At 37.5% G+C, this 22559-nt stretch overlaps 4 protein-coding genes across 4 annotated transcripts; 1 reads left to right on the top strand and 3 right to left on the bottom strand.

Moving 5' to 3' along the window:
- Window positions 1-978: 978 nt before the first annotated feature.
- Window positions 979-1962, top strand: LOC126794449 (actin-depolymerizing factor 7-like). The gene is made up of 2 exons (XM_050521168.1): window positions 979-1241; window positions 1812-1962. Exons 1-2 carry the CDS (start codon window positions 1000-1002, stop codon window positions 1960-1962), a joined length of 393 nt encoding a protein of 130 aa, XP_050377125.1. The 5' UTR covers window positions 979-999.
- A 2066-nt stretch (window positions 1963-4028) lies between these two features.
- LOC126793440 (probable LRR receptor-like serine/threonine-protein kinase At1g63430) lies at window positions 4029-8954 on the bottom strand. Its single transcript, XM_050519961.1, has 12 exons — window positions 8386-8954; window positions 7825-7963; window positions 7605-7676; window positions 7364-7507; window positions 7113-7271; window positions 6539-6649; window positions 6035-6099; window positions 5569-5820; window positions 5139-5477; window positions 4899-5056; window positions 4563-4778; window positions 4029-4460 (listed from the first exon to the last, which is right to left on the bottom strand). The coding sequence occupies exons 1-12, from the start codon at window positions 8468-8470 to the stop codon at window positions 4215-4217; spliced, it is 1986 nt and encodes a 661-aa protein (XP_050375918.1). The 5' UTR covers window positions 8471-8954; the 3' UTR covers window positions 4029-4214.
- A 5173-nt stretch (window positions 8955-14127) lies between these two features.
- LOC126794533 (serine racemase) lies at window positions 14128-17693 on the bottom strand. Its single transcript, XM_050521282.1, has 7 exons — window positions 17559-17693; window positions 16887-17080; window positions 16676-16762; window positions 16361-16591; window positions 15762-15838; window positions 15480-15666; window positions 14128-15336 (listed from the first exon to the last, which is right to left on the bottom strand). Exons 2-7 carry the CDS (start codon window positions 17060-17062, stop codon window positions 15090-15092), a joined length of 1005 nt encoding a protein of 334 aa, XP_050377239.1. The 5' UTR covers window positions 17063-17080; window positions 17559-17693; the 3' UTR covers window positions 14128-15089.
- A 552-nt stretch (window positions 17694-18245) lies between these two features.
- On the bottom strand, window positions 18246-20438 carry LOC126793758 (probable CoA ligase CCL9). The gene is made up of 4 exons (XM_050520376.1): window positions 20179-20438; window positions 19046-20096; window positions 18840-18943; window positions 18246-18747 (listed from the first exon to the last, which is right to left on the bottom strand). Exons 1-4 carry the CDS (start codon window positions 20377-20379, stop codon window positions 18529-18531), a joined length of 1575 nt encoding a protein of 524 aa, XP_050376333.1. The 5' UTR covers window positions 20380-20438; the 3' UTR covers window positions 18246-18528.
- Between the last annotated feature and the right edge of the window lie 2121 nt (window positions 20439-22559).

The raw sequence follows: 22559 nt of genomic DNA, 5'->3' as shown, positions 1-22559 counted from the left end.
GTTGATTAAGGGTGTTGCACGCATGCAGCGCTACACCATAGAATTTTCCCTAGCATAAGATATGTTTTAGTTTTGGGGACTCATGCATACGATATGGCCTATATCTACACTCACTCATAACCGTTATTCCAGCAATAAATTTTACCTTAGAAAAAAATCGATTATGAAGCAACTACGTACTGTTTGAGAATGAGATGGCCATAACAAATCATTTAAGCTCGCCTACACGTGAAAGCATCAAAGTGAATTGCGGACATGAGTCGGCAGAGAAAGAAAATCTTCTCCTCCTAATTCTCTCCTTCCTCCATTATCATAGCCTTCTCCCCAACCACACTTCTTAACCTCTCGTAGCTCCAAAAATACAGGATCTGTTTTCCCTTTTCTTTGACTCCTATAGCCTCGCTTTGTTCTTCTTGCCCTCACTTTCATTCTCTTAGGCCCCGGCCAGTTCCTCTCTCTCTCTCTCTCTCTCTCTCTCTCTCTCGCTCTCTCTCTCTCTCTCTCTCTCTCGCTCTCTCTCTCTCTCTCTCTCTCTCTGTGTTTTTTTTCACATTTCAGAAGCCCTTTTTCATTGGAGACAAAATGGTATGACTGCATTCTCTATTTTTTCTTTAGTTCCCCAGTTTTTGTATGATGATGAATTATTGTTCCTCTTTCTTATTGTGTGATCAAGACTCCAGATTAATTGTTTCTTACTTAATGTAATCCCTAGTGCATTGGCTTGAATTACACGTCTGACGTTCTTTCGTTACATTTATGTTAAGATAATCCGTTGTAAAATTTTCTAATGAAATATCCAACATGTTATGGTGTCAAGCTACTTTCGATCATGTAGACGCATCCATTAAAATGCTACTGTATTACTTGGGAAAAATAGAAGTATAAAACAACCGGATTGCATAGTGATCAATGTTTGACGATCAATCAATCAGAAGACAAAGAATTAAGATTTGTGATTTGTGATCATGTACTTTGGGGCAGGCCAATGCTGCTTCTGGAATGGCTGTGCACGATGACTGCAAGCTGAGGTTCTTCGAGCTAAAAGCAAAGAGGAGCTATCGTTTCATTTTGTTTAAGATTGAGCAACAGCAAATTGTGGTTGATACGCTCGGAGAACCCAATGCAAGTTATGATGACTTCACCTCCAGTTTTCCTACTAATGAGTGTCGTTATGCTGTCTACGATTTCGATTTCACTACCGAAGAGAACTGCCAGAAGAGCAAGATTTTCTTCATCGCATGGTAATTGATTATTTGATTTCCCCCAAACTACACTCTCATCGTTATTGATAGTTTCTTCGTAAATTTTCCAACAAGCGATAAACAATATATTTTATCAAACGAATTAAGAGAGAAGGGGATTCCGATCTCAAGAACTGAAATATAAGGGTTAATGCTCTTGATCACTTTAGTTACACAACACACTATTTTTGTGGACGTAATTAGCATGCACGAAGTTTCTCCATATCAAACACTAGTTCATGACATACCTTGCATGGTTGTGTGAAAGTTGCGGATAGTTTCTTGAAATGCTAGTTCTTGTAGCTAGGCTTATAGAAAAAAAATCAATAGATAAACTTTAAAAAGTTATATTTCAGACACATTATGCATGCAGCAATCACTTTCTAACATGGCAACATTTGTATGTTTAAAAAAAACAAACCTTGGGCATTCACACACTGCTCTTGGTTAATCAACTATTCGGCAACACGAAAAAATTGCGAAATTTCTACTAATGTTTGAATTTTTCCATTTTTTATCTTGGATCAGTTGAACTCTAAACAGCTATGTATACATGATTTGATGTATTAGGTCACCGGATGAATCAAAGGTGAGGATGAAGATGGTGTATGCAAGTTCCAAGGACAGGTTCAAAAGAGAATTGGACGGCATTTCATTTGAATTGCAAGCAACAGATCCAAGTGAGATGAGCTTGGACATAGTGAAGGGGCGAGCCTGCTAACTGCAACCACCCTTTTGCTTCTTAGTTCCAATCTTTATCATGCTTTCCCTCACTGTTTTCTTTGGGGGGCAACCTTCTTATAGGCTTTATTATAGAGAAAAATCCTCAAATGGTACCTGAATTATGCCTCAATGCACATTTTGGTACCTGAACTTTTAAAACTACCCAAATGGTACCTAAACTAATGTTCTGTTAGCTATTATAGTACTTCCGTCTGATTTACCGTTAAAATGAGGGTAAAATCATCAAACATATTTTTTTAATTGATTTAATCCATAAAGCCTTATTTTTTTTAATTTCTTTAATTAAAAAATAAAAAATTAGATAACAACAACCTTTTTGGGTTTTTGGTGAATGCTCAATTACTGTTGTTTATACTTTTTGAGGAACTAGCGATTGTGCATTATTATTTCAAGCATAAAAAAATTATGTTTGACGAATAAAGTCTTATTTTTTAAAAAAAATCTTAAATAAAAAATGAAAAATTAGAAAACAACAACCTTTTTGGGTTTTTGGCGAAGGCTCAATTACTGTTGTTTATACTCTCTGAGGAACTAACGATAGTATATTATTATTATTTCAAGCATAAAAAAATTATGTTTGACGAATAAAGCCTTATTTTTTAAAATTTCTTAAATTAAAAAATGAAAAATTAGAGAACAACAACTTTTTTGGGTTTTTGGCAAAGGCTCAATTACTGTTGTTTATACTCTCTAAGGAACTAGCGATGGTGCATTATTATTATTTCAAGCATAAAAAAATTATGTTTGACGAATAAAACCTTATTTTTTTTAAATTTCTTAAATAAAAAAATGAAAAATTAGAAAACAACAACTTTTTTGGGTTTTTGGCGAATGCTCAATTACTGTTGTTTATACTCTATGAGGAACTAGCGATGGTGCATTATTATTATTTCAAACATAAAAAATTTATATTTGACGAATAAAGCCTTAATTTAAAAAAAATTAAAAAATGAAAAATTAGAGAAAAACAACTTTTTTGGGTTTTTGGCGAATGCTCAATTAATGTTGTTTATACTCTATGAGGAACTAGCGATGGTGTATTATTATTATTATTATTTCAAGCATAAAAAAATATTTGACGATTGTACCTCTATTTTAACGGTAAATCTGACGGAGGTACTATAATGGCTAACAGAGCATTAGTTTAGGTACCATTTGGGTAGTTTTGAAAGTTCAGGTACCAAAATGTGCATTGAGACATAATTCAAGTACAATTTGAGGATTTTTCCCTTTATTATAACTTGGTTTTGTTTTTGTTTATGAGTTTATAAATTCCGAATTAGCCAAGTGAATCTGTGAATGTAACTATGACTTGTGTACTCTTCAATCTGTAACCTTATGAATTTTCTTAGGTACCCACCAATATATGGTATCTACATTTACAAATATGACTATAAATTTGTCGTCATTGTGGTAAAATGAATAATTATTTAAATACTTATAGTTCTACTATAGGTAATTACTTCACTTACAATATTTAACAAGTTTTTAAACAAATTATTGTAATGATGGTAATTTTGTTCAATTATATGTAAATGTGTAAAATGAATGTGATAATTTTGTTGTCAATGTCGTAATTTAGTTCAATAAAATTGTTGTCAATGTGGTAATTTTGTTCAATTAGTTGTAAATATTTGTATGGTATACAACTATACATTCATGTACCATAGACGACCCGTAACCTCAAATCTTTTTTGAAAATCAAATTGGCTGCCAACAACAGAGCTAGCATTTCAAGCATGCTACTGTGTGGCTCCTGTTCAGAAATTGGTTGATTTAGGTTTTTCCTTCTTCCATTTATGTCAATGACTATTACAATTTAACAGAAGATAGCATAGTGATCTATATTTTTAACCCAATCAGTTTCTGCGCGATGCTTTATTCTATATGCATGGAAGATCACATAGTAATGTTAATTTGTTATATTTCCTCATTCGGCTGGGTTGTGGGAGTTACTGATTTCATACTGTATGCCTTGTAGTCGTGGGATGAAAATCAAATGAACACGAACTTGATATGAAACGCAGAAAGACAAAACTCATGGAACAAACTTAATTAGCAACATACTTGATTAGCAACTCAGAGATTGTAGCAAATCGTATACAAAGAGATTTTGTCATGCATGAACCCTCAAGTTACCTCAATTACAACCATTTACAAGGACAAAGTCAAGGGAGAAAAAACCTATTGCAGTTGTATATTTCTTCTTTACAGTGTTAATTAACTCATTTAGGATGAAAGTGCAAGCTCGGCCCATGCCAAAGAAGATGCTTTAAGCTCAAGCGACACTGATGTGTCAATTTTGCTCTCCAATATGGTGCATACTTCCTGCATCGATGGTCGCTTGGTGGGTTCTGGATGGATACAGAGATTTACCACATCACATAGAACCTTGAGGTCATCACAACTAAAATGTTTCAATTCAGGATCCACCACATGAGGCATCACGTCTGGCAGCTCAAGATAATCTTTGGCCTGCAAAGGCGAAACATAAGTTTTTTGTGCACACTTAACACGTACAACCTAAATTTTTACATTGGAAGCAAATTTCAAAAGATTAAACTCTCAGAAACTTACCCAGTCTACCAAGCACCCCTTATCCTTGCAGTATGGGGGCCTCCCACTAATTATCTCCAGTAAAAGTACTCCAAACGCATACACATTTCCTTGGATATCCAGGTGGCGTGCTTCCATCGAATTTGGAAGAACACAAATAGAACCTTGGCTGCCAATAGAGCCCGAGTTTTTCTCTGACCGTGCAATAATTGTCTTCCAACTTTCAAAATCAACCAGCTACAGTTCAAATCAAGAATAATGTTTTTAGAACCAGGGTCTTGTAATCTCATTCAAGTAGGTGAAACTCTCAACAAGAAAACAAAACTGTGAATTAGGAAAACTGAGAAGTTTCCATACCTTGGGCAAAAAATCATCTGTAAGATATACAGCACTAGAATTTAACTCTGATATTGTAAATGGTGGCTCAAGTTCCATGTGGAGATACTTCAGCCCCCGAGCAATGCCTATTACAATTTTCATGCGTCTTGTCCAACTTAACTGGCATCCTTCTCCATCTGCATTAAAACTTTTCTCATTAGAGCTCACAAGACCTTATGCAGCAATGAAGAGAGGTTAAATGAAACGACTTTCACTTACAATGGAGGTGCTCATACAGTGTCCCATTTGAAGCATATTCAAAAACCAGCATCCTTGTAAATGGGGTGCTCTCACTACAATAACCCAGTAACTTTCCTGTATTCTCGTGAGTCAATCTTGATAAATCTGTCACCTCTCTCTGAAAATATAGCTCAAGATAGCCTGTCCAATGCTCTTCCTTAATGCAAAGGGAAATCACGGCAATCTCTGGCCCACCTTTCATGTTGCCCTTGTAAACCAAACTATCAGGTGAGGAGCCGATTATATTGCTGAAGTCTTCACATGCTACTTCAAGCTCTTGTCTGTTGAATTTAACAACATCTTTCAACATCTCGGAATCTGTAAAAGTTGCCGACCAAATTAATCACTGTTGATTTTCTATACAGCTTTGAGAGCTTCAATCGAACAGCAGACGCGGTAAGAAACAAACCTATGTAGACTGTAGTATGGTCCTTTACACTTCCTGATTTCTTCCAAGGAATTATTATAGAAGATTTGCTATTGCATTTCTGAAGACCAGTGACAACAGCAACTAGAACAAGAGAGCACACCATGGTTCCTGTCACTACTTCCAAAGCCAAAAGCCAGGCTGGTTTTGATGTGTCTGGATCTTTGGGGTCATCTTTAGTAGATTTGTGCTTTGGGTTAACTGTGGGATGGCGCTTCGAAGGTGCAGCACCAACTAGATAGAACAAATTATAGAAAAGGTCTAAGTGAAACGATCAGAAATGAGTATTAAAAACAAATTCATAAATCAGGAGACTCAGGTCCATTCAGAAATACAAGCCTTGTTCACACTTTTAATCTTGTAAAGAAGTTTGTGTCCAATTTCAGTTCTTTCCAAGTAAAGCAGGAATATAATGCAAGATATTATCATATGATCATGTTAGGCATACCACACATATCTGCAGACCGCTGTTTCAGATCTTTTTTCTGAAGGCAATTTCCTTGAAAACTTGACCTGCATAGAATGAAAGTATATAAAGGCTGACAAATGCATGGAGTCAAGATTTGTTGCAATCTTAATAGCAAAAACAACATTACTTTAGCATATTAGGCTAACTTGTCTAACAAAAATTACAGGAACAATCTTCTGGCCCTGTTCTTCATTTATGATCTGGTATTGTTTATGACTTAAATCTTCGTAGAATTCGACCATTTGTTCTTAGTTTTGTTAGCACCAAAAGGATTGTGGAGTTTATGGGAAAGTGTGAATGATTGGGTTTAGGTACAAAAAAAGGCCTAGTTTTCAGTTTTTTTTTTACCAGAGGTCTGTAGACAAGAGCGCCACCATAAAAATGTGAAGTTTCCCAAATAATTTGACAGAACCAATCCGGAAACCTGATACAATACAACCTAACCAGGACAGAGCTTGATGTCACCCTTGGTTAGGGCTGTACCTGGAAAGATACTCTAAGCACGTAGGTATGCTACCAACAAAAAAGTTGTATGAGAGATCTGCTACTCTTAACCGCGGAGAGTGGCAAAGGCCCGTCAAGTTTGAGGCATACCTGAAGTAGAAAAAAAGTATAAATATAAATATAAAAAATGTGAGAAACAAAACCTTTAACTCTAGGTCTTGCCACTCAATTCAATGCACTCCTATTAAAGTATTTGCTGGAACATGAAACTTTCATGATAAATCATCCCAAATAGGAAAATACAAAACATATTGCAGAAACAAAACCTTTAACTCTAGGTCTTGCCACTCAATTCAATGCACTCCTATTAAAGTATTTGCTGGAACATGAACTTTCATGATAAATCATCCCAAATAGGAAAATACAAAACATATTGCCTAATTATCAGAAAATCTAGTGGGCGCACCAGGGACATGGATTTACAATGAACAACAATTTATGAATTTTGCACAGATAAGGATTTAATGGCTAAATATTTTAGTGACACCAATTAAAAAAATGAAAGCATCTATTGAAGTATAAAGTCAGGGACTACAAACATGCTGCTACTTACATCCCATGTATTTTGGAATCATTAGATGCGGGTCCTTTATTTCCTCCAGCAGGAACAGTTCCTCGAAGCTTGTTCCTATCCAAATAAAGTTCCTCAAGGTATCCCAGATTGCCAAGTTCAGGTGGTAGCTTACCAGACAACCCATTTGACTGAAGATTTCTGCATATGATGTAGTAAATTCACTGTAAGAAAAAATCCAAAATAACCCAAATTGAAAGCATCCTTCAACATGTGAGCATTAATGCCAGTACATTTTCACAACATTAGTCAAGTTCCCAAGCTCCGGTGGAATCGGACCGGTGAGTTCATTCAACCCCAAATCCAAGATGGTCAGGTACTTTAACGAACCCAGTTCCTTAGGTATTATTCCAAGCAGCCTATTCCCATGCAGAATTCTATGAAACAAGCAAGACAAGTAATCAAGCTTCAATCATCTGAATATGAAAATAAACAAAATGAGTTTCAGTAAGACAATTTGGATTGGAAGCATACAGTCCTTGCAAGTAGGTGAGTTCACTGAATTCTGATACAAGAAACCCCCTTATGGATGAACCGGAAACATTACTGCAAAAAAGGAAAATCCCAAACAAAGTGGCAGGGACGATTAGCACTTTACCAGTGTATACTATTCATCAAAAAAATCAAAGGGAATCTAATTGTGGAAACCATTCACTATAATTCAGCACTTTGATAGACGAGATCATCATCTTACATTTTTATAACATGATCTCGAGTCATGGAGCATGTAATGCCGGACCAGGCACAAGGATCCGAATCCAAGGAATTCCAATCAGACAAAACCATATGAGGGTCTTCATATATGGCTTCCTTAAAGGTCGTAAGAGCCAGAGCTGTGCAAAATCCATTTCTCAGTCAGAAAAATCATCTCAAACAACAAATGGGAACCATAACAAATAACCAAACGCTATCTCATTACTTCTTTCCCATTTGTATAACAATAGCTAATCTAGTAAATTCAGCCAAACACCAGACCCTAACTCCAAACACTCAACCAGAGCCAGAAACACTATTCCTACCAGTAATTTACAGTACCATAAATCATGATCACATTACTTCAACCACACCACTCTGCCAAACCACATTCAAACCTATCCACATCTTCATCCACTGGAATGATACAAATCTATAATCAACTTAATAACACTAAAATCCTTCTCTCAAATCTAAACCATCTTCTTTTCCACCCAAAAATTCTTAGCAGCAAAACAGTGACACACAGAAAACCAAGATCTGAGTAAACAGAAACACATACCTTCCCTTGATGGGAACGAATCACAGCCCATAAACAGAGGCCCACACACAAAACCCAGAACCAGTAACGAGGCAAAAGCTCTCATCTTTACTCTCCAAGTTTCCTCAACACAACCAAGACCCAGAAGAACTCATCCAAGAAAAGAAAAAGAAAAAAAAAGAAACCCAGTTGGGTTAACGCCTCAGTCTTTATAAAGCTCTAATCTGTATTTTCTCATAAAGACTAGTACTACTACTACTAGTACTCCCCAAGTTGAAGATCCCAGTAATTAATACCCTAATATCTACAATGGGGGTTGGCTTACAGTTACACTAAACCAAAGTAGAAAAAGAAATGCTACCCAGAAACCAAAAGGGTCTGAAAAATCCTTGGAAACAGAATGTGGGTTACTAAATGCAGGGGGGTTTGGCACCAACCCACTAACCCAAGATCACTACAGAGTGAGGAGAAAACAAATGAAGCAAAATTGGGGGAGTAGACTTGGATTGAAAGAGAGGTTAAGGTGGAGGCCAGGAACCAAAAAGTGAAGAGAATTTGGATAACAAAAACACTAAACACAGAGAGGCAGAGTTGGAATCATTTTTTTTCTTTTTAATTTGGTGCATTAAAAATGGCGGTTGAAGGAGAAGAAGAGAAAAGGAAGGTGTTTGATTAGAAGTGGGGTTTTGGTGTCGTGTGGAGTTTTTGGATTTTTATTAATGGATGCTACTGGGTTTATTTACTTAATATTGATGATGCCCAACTGAAGAAAACGTGGTTGAGATATTGGGGAGACGAAATGGGATGATTTTTGTGTGTGTTTGGTTTTGGGAGGAAGGTGGATGGATGGTGAAGAGTGGGGGGTGTTGGGACTGGACGAACTGGATTAATCGACACCTGAAATTTAAGAATAATTTTTTGTTAATGTTTTTTCTTATGAACAAAAATGAAGACAAAAATCTCTAGGAATACCTCTCAAATGATTCAAATAAAACGCTAGAAACACTGAAAAATAGAAAAAGTTTATAAGCATTGTAGTTTGCCTCACAACGCACATGTTTCAAAAACTAATTAATGAAATTGTGAGGGAGAGAACCAAATATCTTAACAAAGAGATTTTATTCTCTATAATTTAATATATTTTTCTTTCATTTAGAATAAGTCATCAATTTGCATATGTAAACAAACTCTCTCTCTCTCTCAACTACGGGGTGTGGTATAGTGATTTCTGACCATGGTTTAAACGTGACATTGGTCAGGGGTTCGATCGTTGGCGGAAGCATTACACACCTCTTTATTTCTAACTGGGCAAAAAAATGGGCCTGAGTTGGGGCATTGAGAACATTATTGTGGCCAGAGCACTTAGTTTTTTAGACTACCGGGTTGAAACCATTTCACATGGGCCTCGTTAAGGATTAGTTCCATGTCGAAGGAATTACCTTCGCCCGTGGGGATACCCTGATGTCGATTTCTGAACTGGCCCCTCCACTTCGGTATATAATGGTATACTACTGTGAAATATTATAGGTTTTTCTCCGCTTGATTTACTTTCAGACCCCACATAAAAAATGTCTTAGAAAATGGAAATAAAAGAAAAACAAACTCTCTCTCTCTCTCTCTCTCTCTCTACCCATTAATTTTACGGTAAGTTTTCTTCATTTAGATCAAATAAATTTAGCTGTTCAATAAAAGTGTGTGAAACTTCTTTAAAAAAAAAGTGTGAAACAAGTGTGGAAGTTGTGGGTGTTCATAATTAGTTGGTTAGTGGCTTGTGGGGTTGAAACATTGGTTAATTATGGTCAGTTGCATTAACTTAACAAGCACCTAATCTCCCGGTATTTTCGGCAGTAATCATGTGCATGCCGTATTCTCAGTTCACCGTACACTCCCATTTCCCCACATGATTCATAAATCAGTCCCACACGATATCACGTAATTTAGCTTTTTTCTCGTCAAAATATCGTGAGACTCTAAATCCATTTATGATAGGGTTACTATTTTCTATCTTTCAAGCGAGGAGAAATTTCAAGACTAGCTCTACTCTTGCAAAATGATGAATGAACCAACTTGTTGTAGTTGTAAAGTATCGTTCTACCAAGTTTGTTTTATTGTTTACCAAAACAAAAGTCTAGTTTATTGTGAGTAGAATTCACAGATTGATACACTAATCTATACAAATAGTACGCTTGATAATTACACGATACATGTTTGCTAAGAGCATAAGTAAACCAGTGTTTTTTCTTGCTTTATGTTAAGTGGTGCCCTAATTTTTAGTATGCCCCGTTTGTACTATTGTTTTGGGTTTAAGGTAAAGTTACACTTGACATTGACAAGCATTAGCATTCAATGGATATAGGACCCGAAGAACTTTTTTTTATACGAGGACCCTAAGAACTTTAAAATACCCTATGATATATGCAATTGAAGTATCCTATAAATGTTATATGATATTTCAAAATATAATTTGTAAAACTTGTAACCAAAAAAATATATATAATGTAAACCTAGTGAGTCCTTCATCAATACATACATGAACAGCCGAAATGAATTTGGTCAATGTGATTTTGGATGTGAATACATGTCGTATGCTTATGTTGTTATGGTTTGGCCTTCTAATTTAACTATTTAGGGTTCGTTAACATCTTGCTCTGCTTTCTTTATTAGCATCAAAAGGTGGGGTGAGGCCTCTGAGGAATAGATTATGTTGCAACGAGTTATCATGTGTTCTGATTATAAATTGTTCTATGTGAGACATCAATATAAGTTAGTCATCGATTTTAATATTACTGCCGGCTTGCATTAGAACAACGTACTCTAACAAAAATCCACAAATTTATCCAAGCAATATTTCAATAATAATTAAATGTTCGAAGCAACCATTGCAATTTAAAGCATGAGCCATTGCTCCTAGATATTATTGTACAATCTTCTTATCTAAAAACATCTCCAATAGATTATGCATTATGGAGAAAATGAGATTTTGGAGAAAATTTGCTTAATTTTCACTTGTTGGAGTTTTTTTATCTCATTCTCAAAAATAAAAATAAAAATAAAAAGATGAAAGAGAATATATGATTCTCTGTATTTAAAGGATGTGACAAAAATTTGTATAACCAAATATTAAATGTTTGTACTTTCTCCAACAACTCAAACTAAATATTATAACCAATAAAAAATATGAATAATTGATTACAAGTCAACAATATAAAAATATAAAATACTTTATGATTATAATAAATAATAAAATAAAATAATTTATTGTTGTAATAAATGTAAAAATCTATAAAATAAAGAAATTATTGGAGTTTGAGCATAATTTGTTTAGAGATTTTTAAGTTTGTTTCTCTATTTGGAGAAAAAATTGAGAAGCTCAACATATCAAGCTAGCTAGTCTTCTCTATTTTTCGGCCCGTTCGGTTGGCTGAATGGAAAGTGTTTCCTTCGACTCTTGCCCTTCTCCTTTGTTAGAAGGTATTCTTATCTGTATGGTCTCATTCATTGTATATCAAATTTAAGCACCTCCATAAAAAGGTCATTCCCATTACGCATTCTTTACATTCTTTTGAGTTTTCAATCAATTGAGGAAAAGTCTCAAAGAGATGCTAGGAGCTCTCATCCTCATGTTTCCTCCGCAACGTCCAGTTGTTCTCGATCAACCGACTCAAACCATGTGATTCCTCCTAAAATGTCCGATGGTTTTGATATTACAGCAACCACTACCACTATGCAGTTTCCTTTCTCTTTCCCTTAGATTTTGTTTCCTCAAAGTATAAATAATACACAAACACCTAATAAAGACTTGCATCGCATCTGTAATTTTTTCTAATATTGTATGCTATGATCTGTCTTCTTGCTTTGCATGATTAGAAGGCAAGTTTTTGTTATATATGTGGACCAAATTTGAAATTTCTTTAATATATATTTCATTAGTCTACAGCTGATTTATAATCTGATTTGACATTTTTCTTTGATTTTGGCAGGAGAGTCATCTTCTTTGTCTAATTTGGATGTGACACAAGCACTGAGGATTGTTTAAGCATAAAGGGTCCTCAGTGACAATGCTTCCAAGCAAGAAGCTCTTAAAGTTTTGAAGTATAATTAAAGTCTTGCACTATGAGGGAGCCTAGCTCATGTCTCATGATTTTGAATTAGGACTCTGATTATAATCATCAGAACTCAGAGGTGGACAGACCCAGTACGTTGAGCTATCTATTAAAGGTGTTAAAAAATTCATTTTTTTTACAAGGTCTCGCACATTTTCTTTCATGGGTGGATTTTGATCTGCATGGGCAGTACGTATGGCTGGTAAGCTATCATTATCAGTAATGTATAGAACAAATTCATACTTCAAAAGGAGTATAACAGTGTAAAAGCATAAGATAAGGTAGGGAACTAGGGATCCTTCTCAAGAGCTAGTATAAGGTTTTTCTTCTTCTTTTCATGATTGGATCGAGCTAGATTTCTTCTATGAGAGGGTTTTACTTTAAATTTGGTTCCTTCAGCTATTTATCTGTCATTTGTCTTTGAAACTTTGAATAAACATCACATCCTCTTTTTCTTTTTAACTGATCGACTTTGTTGCTTTCTTCCATATTTCTGTATGGGCCTTGATCCTAGTGAAGGATGAGAACAGATTCAAATGATAAAGCTTTATAGTTGAATGAATTGATCATCCGGCAAATATATGTTTACAGTATAATTCTCCAAATAACAGCATATTTATATGCTACAACAGTTTTGTTTTTGAAATTCAGAAGTTTTAGTTTGATTGAACTATAATTTATTTTGGAAGAATTTACACTTTTAGAACATGTATACTTGTATATCAATTACGTTTGTTCTAAGCGACAGAGCTACTATACGGGAGACCTTTGACAGTTTTCTATAAAACTTCATAAATCATAATTATCTGGAATAATAGTAGTGAAATATGCTTGTACTTATTAGGAATCCATGGATACATCTAATAACATGTAGGTGGAGAACAATGAGTGTAATGCAGATCAAGTTTTTTTTTGGCTTACTGCTATGGTATCAGACAATCAGTCCCCATCAAAGTGCGTAGAGAAGTTTCAAAGTTTGGTTAAACAGAACCAAGAGCACCCCTAATGACATTTAAGTCAGCTTAAAATTCTGGAGCTGCTATGCTGATTTTCATTATATGAAATTCAAATAATGAAAGACTAATTTCAGTGTTGCCTGGGGTACCAGGACTTGTGTCCCTTCGCTATCATTGTTTGAAATCAATTTAAGACAAAGTGACAAACATATACGGAGCCACTGTCGTATTGAAAGACGACATCTCCCTATCCCAGATTGAACAAGAACACCACACCTCTTAACCATTAATCTTTCAGAGACATGATTGCCTCACCAAGTCACCTGTGTTTTGAAGGGCTCTGGTGATCGTGAATTGTAGTGCAGTAAAGACTGAGCTGCTGAGACATTCCGGCAAAAGCAGTTGTCCAGAACTCCAGACTTTCAATATTTCGGAGTACTAAAGGATTTTGCTGTGAATGTGAGTTTCAATAATTCGGAAAACTATGGATTTCGTCGCGGACGTCAAGCGCAGTGAGTAGTAAGACGTGCATGATCATTAAACTGATAAATGTATGCAATCGATAATGAAATAGCAGCTAGGTGCTTGATGCCCATTATTGGCCTAACAGAGAATCAAATACTAGTATACTAGAAGTTTATGAACACAAAACTTTAATAAATCCTCCGATTTTTTTTTCCAATTATACATTTTTTGCTGATTAGTACAATGAGTAAAGAACAAAGGAGTACTTTTTTCCGACTTAGAACTTAAGTATTTAAGGTTTTAGGCCAGTGAACACTAATGTTACTGACTAGACATGTCCGCAATATATATACAAATTACAACTGTGACTTGCATATATATACACTTATACAGGATGCTATAGTAGAGCTTGACCATTAAATCTGAACGTTAGGTTTTGGAAGTCAACCATTGACGATGAGTCAATGACAGGCACAAGTAGCAAAGTCCCTTCATCCTCAGTCACCTTGTTTCATCAATGCTTTGGACCAGTGCAGAACCCAATCACATCTCAATGGTCCCAAATGTTTAATGCATACAATGGAGTTAGTTATCTCATTTACTTTGATTGTTCAATTCCAAAACCATGGTACATCAACTTGCAAACCTCAGCATAAATTGAGTGATACATATACAATTTCTAACCTGTATAGTACTAACTACATAGAAGCATTCAATAACAGATTGAGTGAGATATAAGATTGAACTAGGACAAGAAGCAGAAGTAATTAAGATTGTCAAAATTGTAGCCTTTTCATGAACCAACATTCCAACAAGCAGCTGCTGTGCAAAATTGGCTTGTCAGAAAGACTGGGAAATGTATGGAATTGTGTAGAAAGCTCATAATTAGTAGTTGGGCCTTGTTTTGATGTCTAAACAGTCGATTTATTGCTTCCAAAAAATTTAAATGTAATTTCTTAAACACCTCTAGCAAAACATGTGTTACATAAGGGTTTTTCTTCAAACTGTAAAGGCAGGAATTCCTTAAACTTAAGGCAGGTATATATTCAGAAAGATTATACGTCAAAAATAGTATAATGCCATAAGGTGTAGACCAACTAGTGACTAGCATACAAAATATGTAGAAATGCCACGAGGTTTTCATTACGACATTATAGGAGAAAGTATTAAGGCAAAGAAAATTCAAAGAAAAAAGTAGAAGTTATTTTGTGTATGAATCCCATAAGATGCCTAGATCCACATTACCTCCAGAAAGAATGATTCCTATATTGGTGCAGTCCTTCAAAGCAGGATTATTTTTGAAACTGTCCGATAAAACAGCTGCGAGGCCTATAGCTCCGCTAGGTTCTACTGCAACCTTCAGAATCTCATAACAGAGTTTCATTGCGTTTATTATCTCCTTGTCCTCTACAGTTATTACTCCATCGACGAGATCTCTTACTATTGGCCTGGAAAGATAGACTGGGTTAGTGTAATGGAAATTTAAAACATGTGTAACCAAACATTTAAGACTACGGCAAGAAGGAAGTTCATGATTAACAAGCTGAAGATATTTCAAAGAACATTTGGGCTATATCAGATTATCCTTTACCAGGTTAGATTTCCCAGAAAAGCTCGAAGCCCATCCGCTACAGTGTTGGTCTCATGCAATGTTATTATTCTTCCAGCTTCTTTAGATTGAGCTGCATCGTTAGCTCCCTCAGGTTCAGCAGCTAAAACTCGAATGGCTGGGTTGATGGACTTGGCAGCCAAAGCCACACCTGATATCAAGCCACCTCCTACATGTGTATATTTAAGATTAGAAAACAAAGCTCAGAAATCATTAGCAAAGAATATGAAGCAGCAAGAAATTCTGAAATGTTAGTAAACTAACCACTTATGGGAACTATAATAGCGTCTAACTGTGGAACTTGTTGTTCCAGTAGCTCCAATGATATGGTACCCTGGCCACTGCAAGAACAATTAAGTTTGGTATGTTAGCATGTGGTGCTCTGCCACATAATGTTACTAGGAAATATGACAGTGTCAAGTGCATTTAGCTACAAGACATAATAAGTACTTATTTCGTTTCTGTAATTGAGTTGTGTAAATTATCAGAAATTAGTCTAGGAGATATTGCTAAGAAGTAATCAGGGCATATAAGCAGTTTCAGTGTGATTGGAGTCAATGTGCATATTATCAACTAATACAACTAATCATACTACAATTTTGAATTGGATATCCTTCAATGACACCACAAACTCTATGAGTGTGTAAATTGTTTTTATATTGTCTTGATCACCAGTACTCCAGTAGAATGTTTGTATTGTCTTGATTTTGTTCAACACAGTAGACTCTCACCAGAAATTCAAACTTTCTACTACATATACTCCAAAACAAGCTGACTGTTGTTTAACATATTTCCACTTTCCTTGATCAAGATCCACAAAGTGCAAACATATTCAGTTAAATAAACTAAAGTCACTCTTGTACCTTATTATGTGCCCGTCATTGTAGGGATGTAGAAGAACTGCGCCAGTTTCTTGCAGTATATTTGCTGCAGTACTTTCTCTTGACTGCATTGTTGGCTCACTCCAGATAACCTGGCCACCGTAACGCATGACATTCTCAACTTTGCATTTTGGAGCATTTTTCGGTATAACTATATATGCAGGAATACCCCGTAGTTTTGCAGCCAAAGACAATGCTGCAGCATGGTTACCACTAAATTTGGAGGAAAATATCAGGTTAAGTCGCATAAGCTAATGTAAAAAAATGACCATATGAAGAAAAGAGTCCAAAGTGAACCTGCTGTGTGTTACAACCCCTTTAGCAGCCTGATTATCATCAAGTGAAAACACAGCATTGCAAGCGCCTCTGAATTTGAAAGAACCACTGTATAACCACATAATAACAAGTCTTATCATCCAAGGAAACCTTAATATGAAGACCAAAGCTAATTAAGACTAAGTCTTATCATACACTTGAAAAAATCATGAACCGTTAATTAGCTTCTCACCCCTTTTGGAAGCATTCACATTTGAAAAACAGCTGTCTTCCTGCAATAAGATTCAAAGTTTCAGAGGACAGGACTGGAGTTTCGTGTATAAACGGCTGGATGCGTGCCTGTGCTTCCTTTATGGACAAAATATCAGCAGCATATTTCACCTCCCTCATCTCATTCCCTGCTTCCATCTCTAAGATATCTTGATTCTGAAACACAAATCAGATAAAACTTTTAGCAACACCTTAAACAACCTGATAATCTACTCGATACCAATTCTAAATCCCAACCTCTACAAGCAAAAGCATAACATCTTTGGGGTACCTATCAGAATATTAATTCCACACTGCAATAAAGTAACTAGATCCTTTAGAAAAGCTAAAAAATTTGTAACAGAATCCCCTAGTAGACTTCGTCTTCAATCAACTACTCTACACTCTATAGACAAATGAGTCACACCCATTAATACTTGAACCGTGCTGACTCACTGGCTAAATGGGTATTCAAGATTCTGCAATTTAACCACTATCTCAAATTCTCAAGCTTTTAAATTCAGTTTTATTCCAAGCAGTAAATGGGTTCAATGCGCTTTGCATACATTTCCCAAATAGTTGAAGAGGCAAGAGTATGATTCATAATTCATCAAAGAGAGACATATTGAAAGAGTCCGACATTTCAAGAACTTACAGTATTGTGCAACCATCCAAAGAATCCAAATTTCGGAGCTGATGATTTGGTCTGCTCTGCGCTAGCACATATTTCTGGAGCAGAGCAGCCAAGAATACGTCAAGACGAGAGAGAGAAGCCGAACCAAATGAAACCGTTGGGCCGGAACGAAGTTATGGCCATTGGGACAGAAGCCCAAAATCATAGTGGAAGAGCATTTCGGTGAATGAAAGAATGTCTATATATCGAAGAAATTCTCTCATCTCAAAATAATTTTACAAGATAAGATTGATAAGAGAGTTTTTGCATTTTTGTTTTAGATTTATAATTATTTCTACTTGTTTTTAGACTTTTTTTCAGACTTTAGTTTGTTAAAGAAGCACTACGTGTACATCTATTCATTGTAGAAGTTGAGTAGCCTTAGAGTGACCTGCCACTCTATTGCTTGATCTTTGTGGTTGTTATGGGCTTTATCACCAAGTGAATTCGATTCATCTTCATTAAAAAAAAACTTAATGGAGAATAGTTCTTCCACTTGGCGGTTGCTATTTAGGCAACGCCAGTCCGAGTTCACAATAAAATACCACTACCAAAATAGCAACTATGATTGTCAAGTTACCAACTGCTTCTATAATTGGTTGCATAATGTCTTTTAGGAGATGAAATGAAAACAAAAAGGTCCAAAAGCCACACGACTCGAGCAAAAAATCAAAGACAACTCGAGCAAGAAACTTCTGTCAATGTTCCTCGTCACCTCAACATTTTGGTCCATCAAGAAAAAATAGACATGAATACGCAACCAGTGAGGTCACATAGATCCCCTCGGATTATGGCTTTATGCAACAATTTTCAGCAACAGTCCATTTGTTGAATTTTTAATCAACTATTTATACAACCCAAAAAAGAATATTTCGAAAACCTAATGTAAACCATCGGATGATGTCTATATGAGAAAAATGAAGTAACCCCTAAATGTAATGCTGACTAGGAATTAAGCACCAAACTTTGGAACTTTGGCAGTGGAGATTTGAGCAAGGAAATGCTCTGCAACAATGCGGCGCTGGATCTTCCCCGTTGCAGTTTTCGGAACAGAGTCAGTGATGAACACCTTCTTTGGCACCTTGAAAGCTGCAAGGTTCTTCTTGCAGAAGCGCAGCACTTCTTCCTCGTCTATGCTCGACCCTTCTCTTGGGATTATAGCACAGTTAATCTGCAAAGTAAAACACATTACATTAGCATTAACACAGAAGAATTTAGTAACGCTCATGGTATGGAGCTACAGTACATTATCCGTCAAAATACCTCTTCGCCATATTTATCATCAGGAACCCCGAAACAAACCGCCTGAGCAACTTCTGGATGCGACAACAGCACAGCGTCTACTTCAATCGGTGATATCTTCTCCCCTGAAAAATAGTACCAAACAATGCTCAGTCGGAGTACGACACATTTTACAAACCTATAACAATGTGAGTGATATTCTAGTAAGTTACGTGAAATTTAGTTACCTCCACGGTTAATGAGCTCCTTGATCCGACCCACAAGATGCAAGTACCCATCGGAGTCCAAAAACCCGACATCTCCGGTGTGGAACCAACCGAATGTGAAAGCAGCTTTGTTTGCTTCCGGGTTGTTCTTATACCCTTTTGTCACATTTGGTCCTCTAATGCACACCTCCCCGCTGACGTCATTTGGCTGAACGACGCCGTTCTCGTTCAAAATAGCCAGTTCCTGGCCCACGGGTTTCCCGACGGACCCGGGTTTGTGCCCGCCGTCTTCGGGCAACGGGTTCGAGCACATCAAGTGCGACGCCTCCGTCATCGCGTAAGCCTCCAGCACCGGCGCGCCGAACGACTCCTCCAAACGCGCCAGAATAGACGGCGCCAGCGACGCGCTGCAGCTCCGGATAAACCGGAGCTTCGGGTAGGCCGGTTCGGGTTTTTTGGCGTGACGGTCGAGGATGATTTGGTGGATGGTGGGGACAGCTGTGTACCACGTGGCGTTGTACGCGAGCATATCGGACCAGAAACTTGAAGCGGAGAATCTTCCCGCAGCCGGCAGCGTCACGGCGGCTCCGGCGGTGAGCGAGCTCAGTAGCCCGGCAATTAAGCCGTGCACGTGAAATAAAGGCAGAACGATCACCGTCGAGTCCGACTCCGTGAGTTTATAAACCGACCGGATGTTCTGTACCGACGAGGCCAAATTGAGCTGCGTCAGAGGAACCCCCTTGGGCCGGCTGGTGGTCCCCGACGTGTGGAGGAAGAGCGCCACGTCGGACGGGTCGTTCACGACTTCCGAAACCGAGCCGCAACTCGGCTCGCCGACTTTGGCGGAAGAGAGAGATACATGGCCGGCGGAGTCGGCCAGCGCCGCCGTCACGTAAGGGATGCTTAGCTTGCTAGCCGCTGCCACAGCGGATTGGATTGGCTGCTCCGCCGTGATCAGAAGCTTCGACTCGGAGTCGGAGAGGTAGAACTCGAACTCCTCCACCGTGTACGCCGCGTTTAGCGGCGCCGCGGTGGCTCGGCATCGTATCACCGCCAAGAACATCACCACGTACTGCACAAAAACTCTTCTCAAATTCCGATTATCATCATAGAACCAATTGTTTGATTAGGTTAAACAAAAGATGATGAAGTACCTCAATGGAGTTGGGGAAGGTGAGAGCGACGGTGTGGTGAGGGGAGACGCCGGCGGCGAGTAATTGAGTGGCGGCGTGCTCGACGAGGTCGTGTAACCGGGCATGAGTCAGGTCGAATTTGCCGGGAACGGAAATAGCGCGGCGGTTGGGGAATTGAAAAGCGACATTCTTCAACAGACCGGTGAGAGTGGGATTTTCCATTTTTGTCGATCAAAGAAAAAGGAATTTCAGAAACGATTGTATAATAGGAATCGGGGTTTATGAGAGCGATGGGAGAAGAGAAGTGAGGGAACGTTTTGTATATATAGGGTTGTTGAGCAAGGAAGGTGAGGGGGAGTTGCGATGTGGGGGAGGGTGGGAGCTAGGAAGGAGATGGCGGACACGTGGCGGAGTTCTGACGGTCTGTTTGTTTATGCGGGACCTCGGGAGGTGTGATTCCACGTACCCAAGATGCTTGTCGTTTAGCGTGACACGCAAGATGACTGACGGAGGGCGATTTCGGTTTGTTTTGGACTCTGTGCCCTTTTCTTTCCTGAGTTGTTTTCCAAAAAAAGAAAAAGTATTACCCCTAACACAACCTCTACCTACGGAATCAAAGAAAAAAGCTGAAGGTAAGTAGTGATGCCAAACATGCAAACCCACATCACACTAGCCAGAAAAAGAAAAAAGAAAAAAGAAAGAAAAAAAAGTTCAAACTTGACCATTTGTGCGCCACATAGAGAATATGTGTTCTGGTTGGAGGCTAATTTGAGTAAACAAAACACCGGAAGCGGTTCAGCGGTTGATTATCGAATTTAAGTTCGATTCTGAAGTGGACATATACTAACACTATGCTGCAAATTCTGCAATACCTACTTGGAGGCTTGGAGCATATATGTACCGAGGTATTAAGATCTAAGCTATTATTTTGGCGTTTGATCCAGATGTAGAGGTGATTGGAATAATTTTTTTAAACTACTGAATGTAGAGAAAATTAAGAACTAAAGGTACCGTTTGTTTATTATTTAGCTATCAAAATGGTTCTCATAAAAGTTCGAGCACGTAAAATGGACTCATATTGGGTATTTGTTGAAAATTTTGAGTATGTTATAAAGCTGTTTAGACCTTGACCGTGATTTGTGTTTTTCCACAGTCCGATGACACATTATTGGCGTGGAAGAGACTTTGTATTTTACTTGTTTTACTCGATCGTCAATATCATAAATCGTCATATGCAATTATTGGTGAATAGAAGCCATCCATTTTTGTGCGGAGGGAAAGGTGATAGGCGGCTAAGTGCTCAAAGGATTGAAAAAACTACGCACTTCGCAGCTCATTGTATGATTTGTATCTCAAGTTAGGGCCGAGGTTCTTACGCGATTTTGGCCAATGTCAGGAAGTTACCTCGATCGTTCACCAGAGAAGTCTGACCTTTCCTTCGTATATATGTAAGAAATTATGATTACCAAGCAAAGCTTCCAAGATCTTGATGAGGAAGATTCGACCAGTCGGTGGCCATAATAATATCTCAATATGGAAGTAAAAACAATGAAGAAGAACAATAAGAGAAGGCCCATCCTAGCTATGATCAAGTCATGTGTGCTAGCTTGGTCACAATTTTCAGTCCTCTCTCGGCAGCCACAGCTATTACATGGCTAGGTTGCAATGGTGGATTGTATGGTGTTGTTTTGAGGGAGCTCTTCCTCTTGGTGGTGAATTTTCATATGATATGTGTTTTGGGATCAGTTTGGCATCAGGTTATTGGACATCATCGTTCCGATTTTGTACTCCTCACTGTCTTAAACTGTTGCTTACGGCGTTGGCAACAACAATGTTAGCTGACTTTGGCGGTGTGTGAGGTAGCTTTGTTGCTTTTATAATTTTCGATAGGGTTTTCGACCTATAATTAAGTGAATCGTTGGTATTTTTTTACTTTTTCTAGTTTGATCGAGTTGAAGAATTGTACTCTTTATATTTTATTTTATTGCCTTGCAGTTTGCAGGCTATTTGTAATTAGCTTTGTCCGTTATTTTATTTTAATGAAATAATCATTTCTCTCAAAAAAAAAATCATGTGTGCGTGTTAATTTGACTTCACATGGAAGATACCAATGGTGAATTATAATTTGTTCTCCAAGCTAGTATATATTTACATCCCTCCAAGCTCCAGTCTTATTTCAGCGTAGAGGTGGCAACCATTTTAAGTGGGCCAAAACCGTGCTCGAGTCGGCCCATTTATTTTTCATGACGGTTCGGGGCGACCCATTTGCTTAAACATCAAGTACGGCCCACGGCCTAAGCCTATGTTAGCTCGGACCCGGGCCGGCCCGACTCATTAGCATTATAACACACAATTAGAATAAAAATATTATGTAATTAGAATATTTGTTTTATATAACTATT

This window comes from Argentina anserina, chromosome 5 (assembly GCF_933775445.1).
Source record: "Argentina anserina chromosome 5, drPotAnse1.1, whole genome shotgun sequence".
Taxonomy (NCBI): domain Eukaryota; kingdom Viridiplantae; phylum Streptophyta; class Magnoliopsida; order Rosales; family Rosaceae; genus Argentina; species Argentina anserina.
The sequence above is the reverse complement of the archived record's forward strand: the minus strand, read 5'-3'. Positions and strand labels throughout refer to the sequence as shown.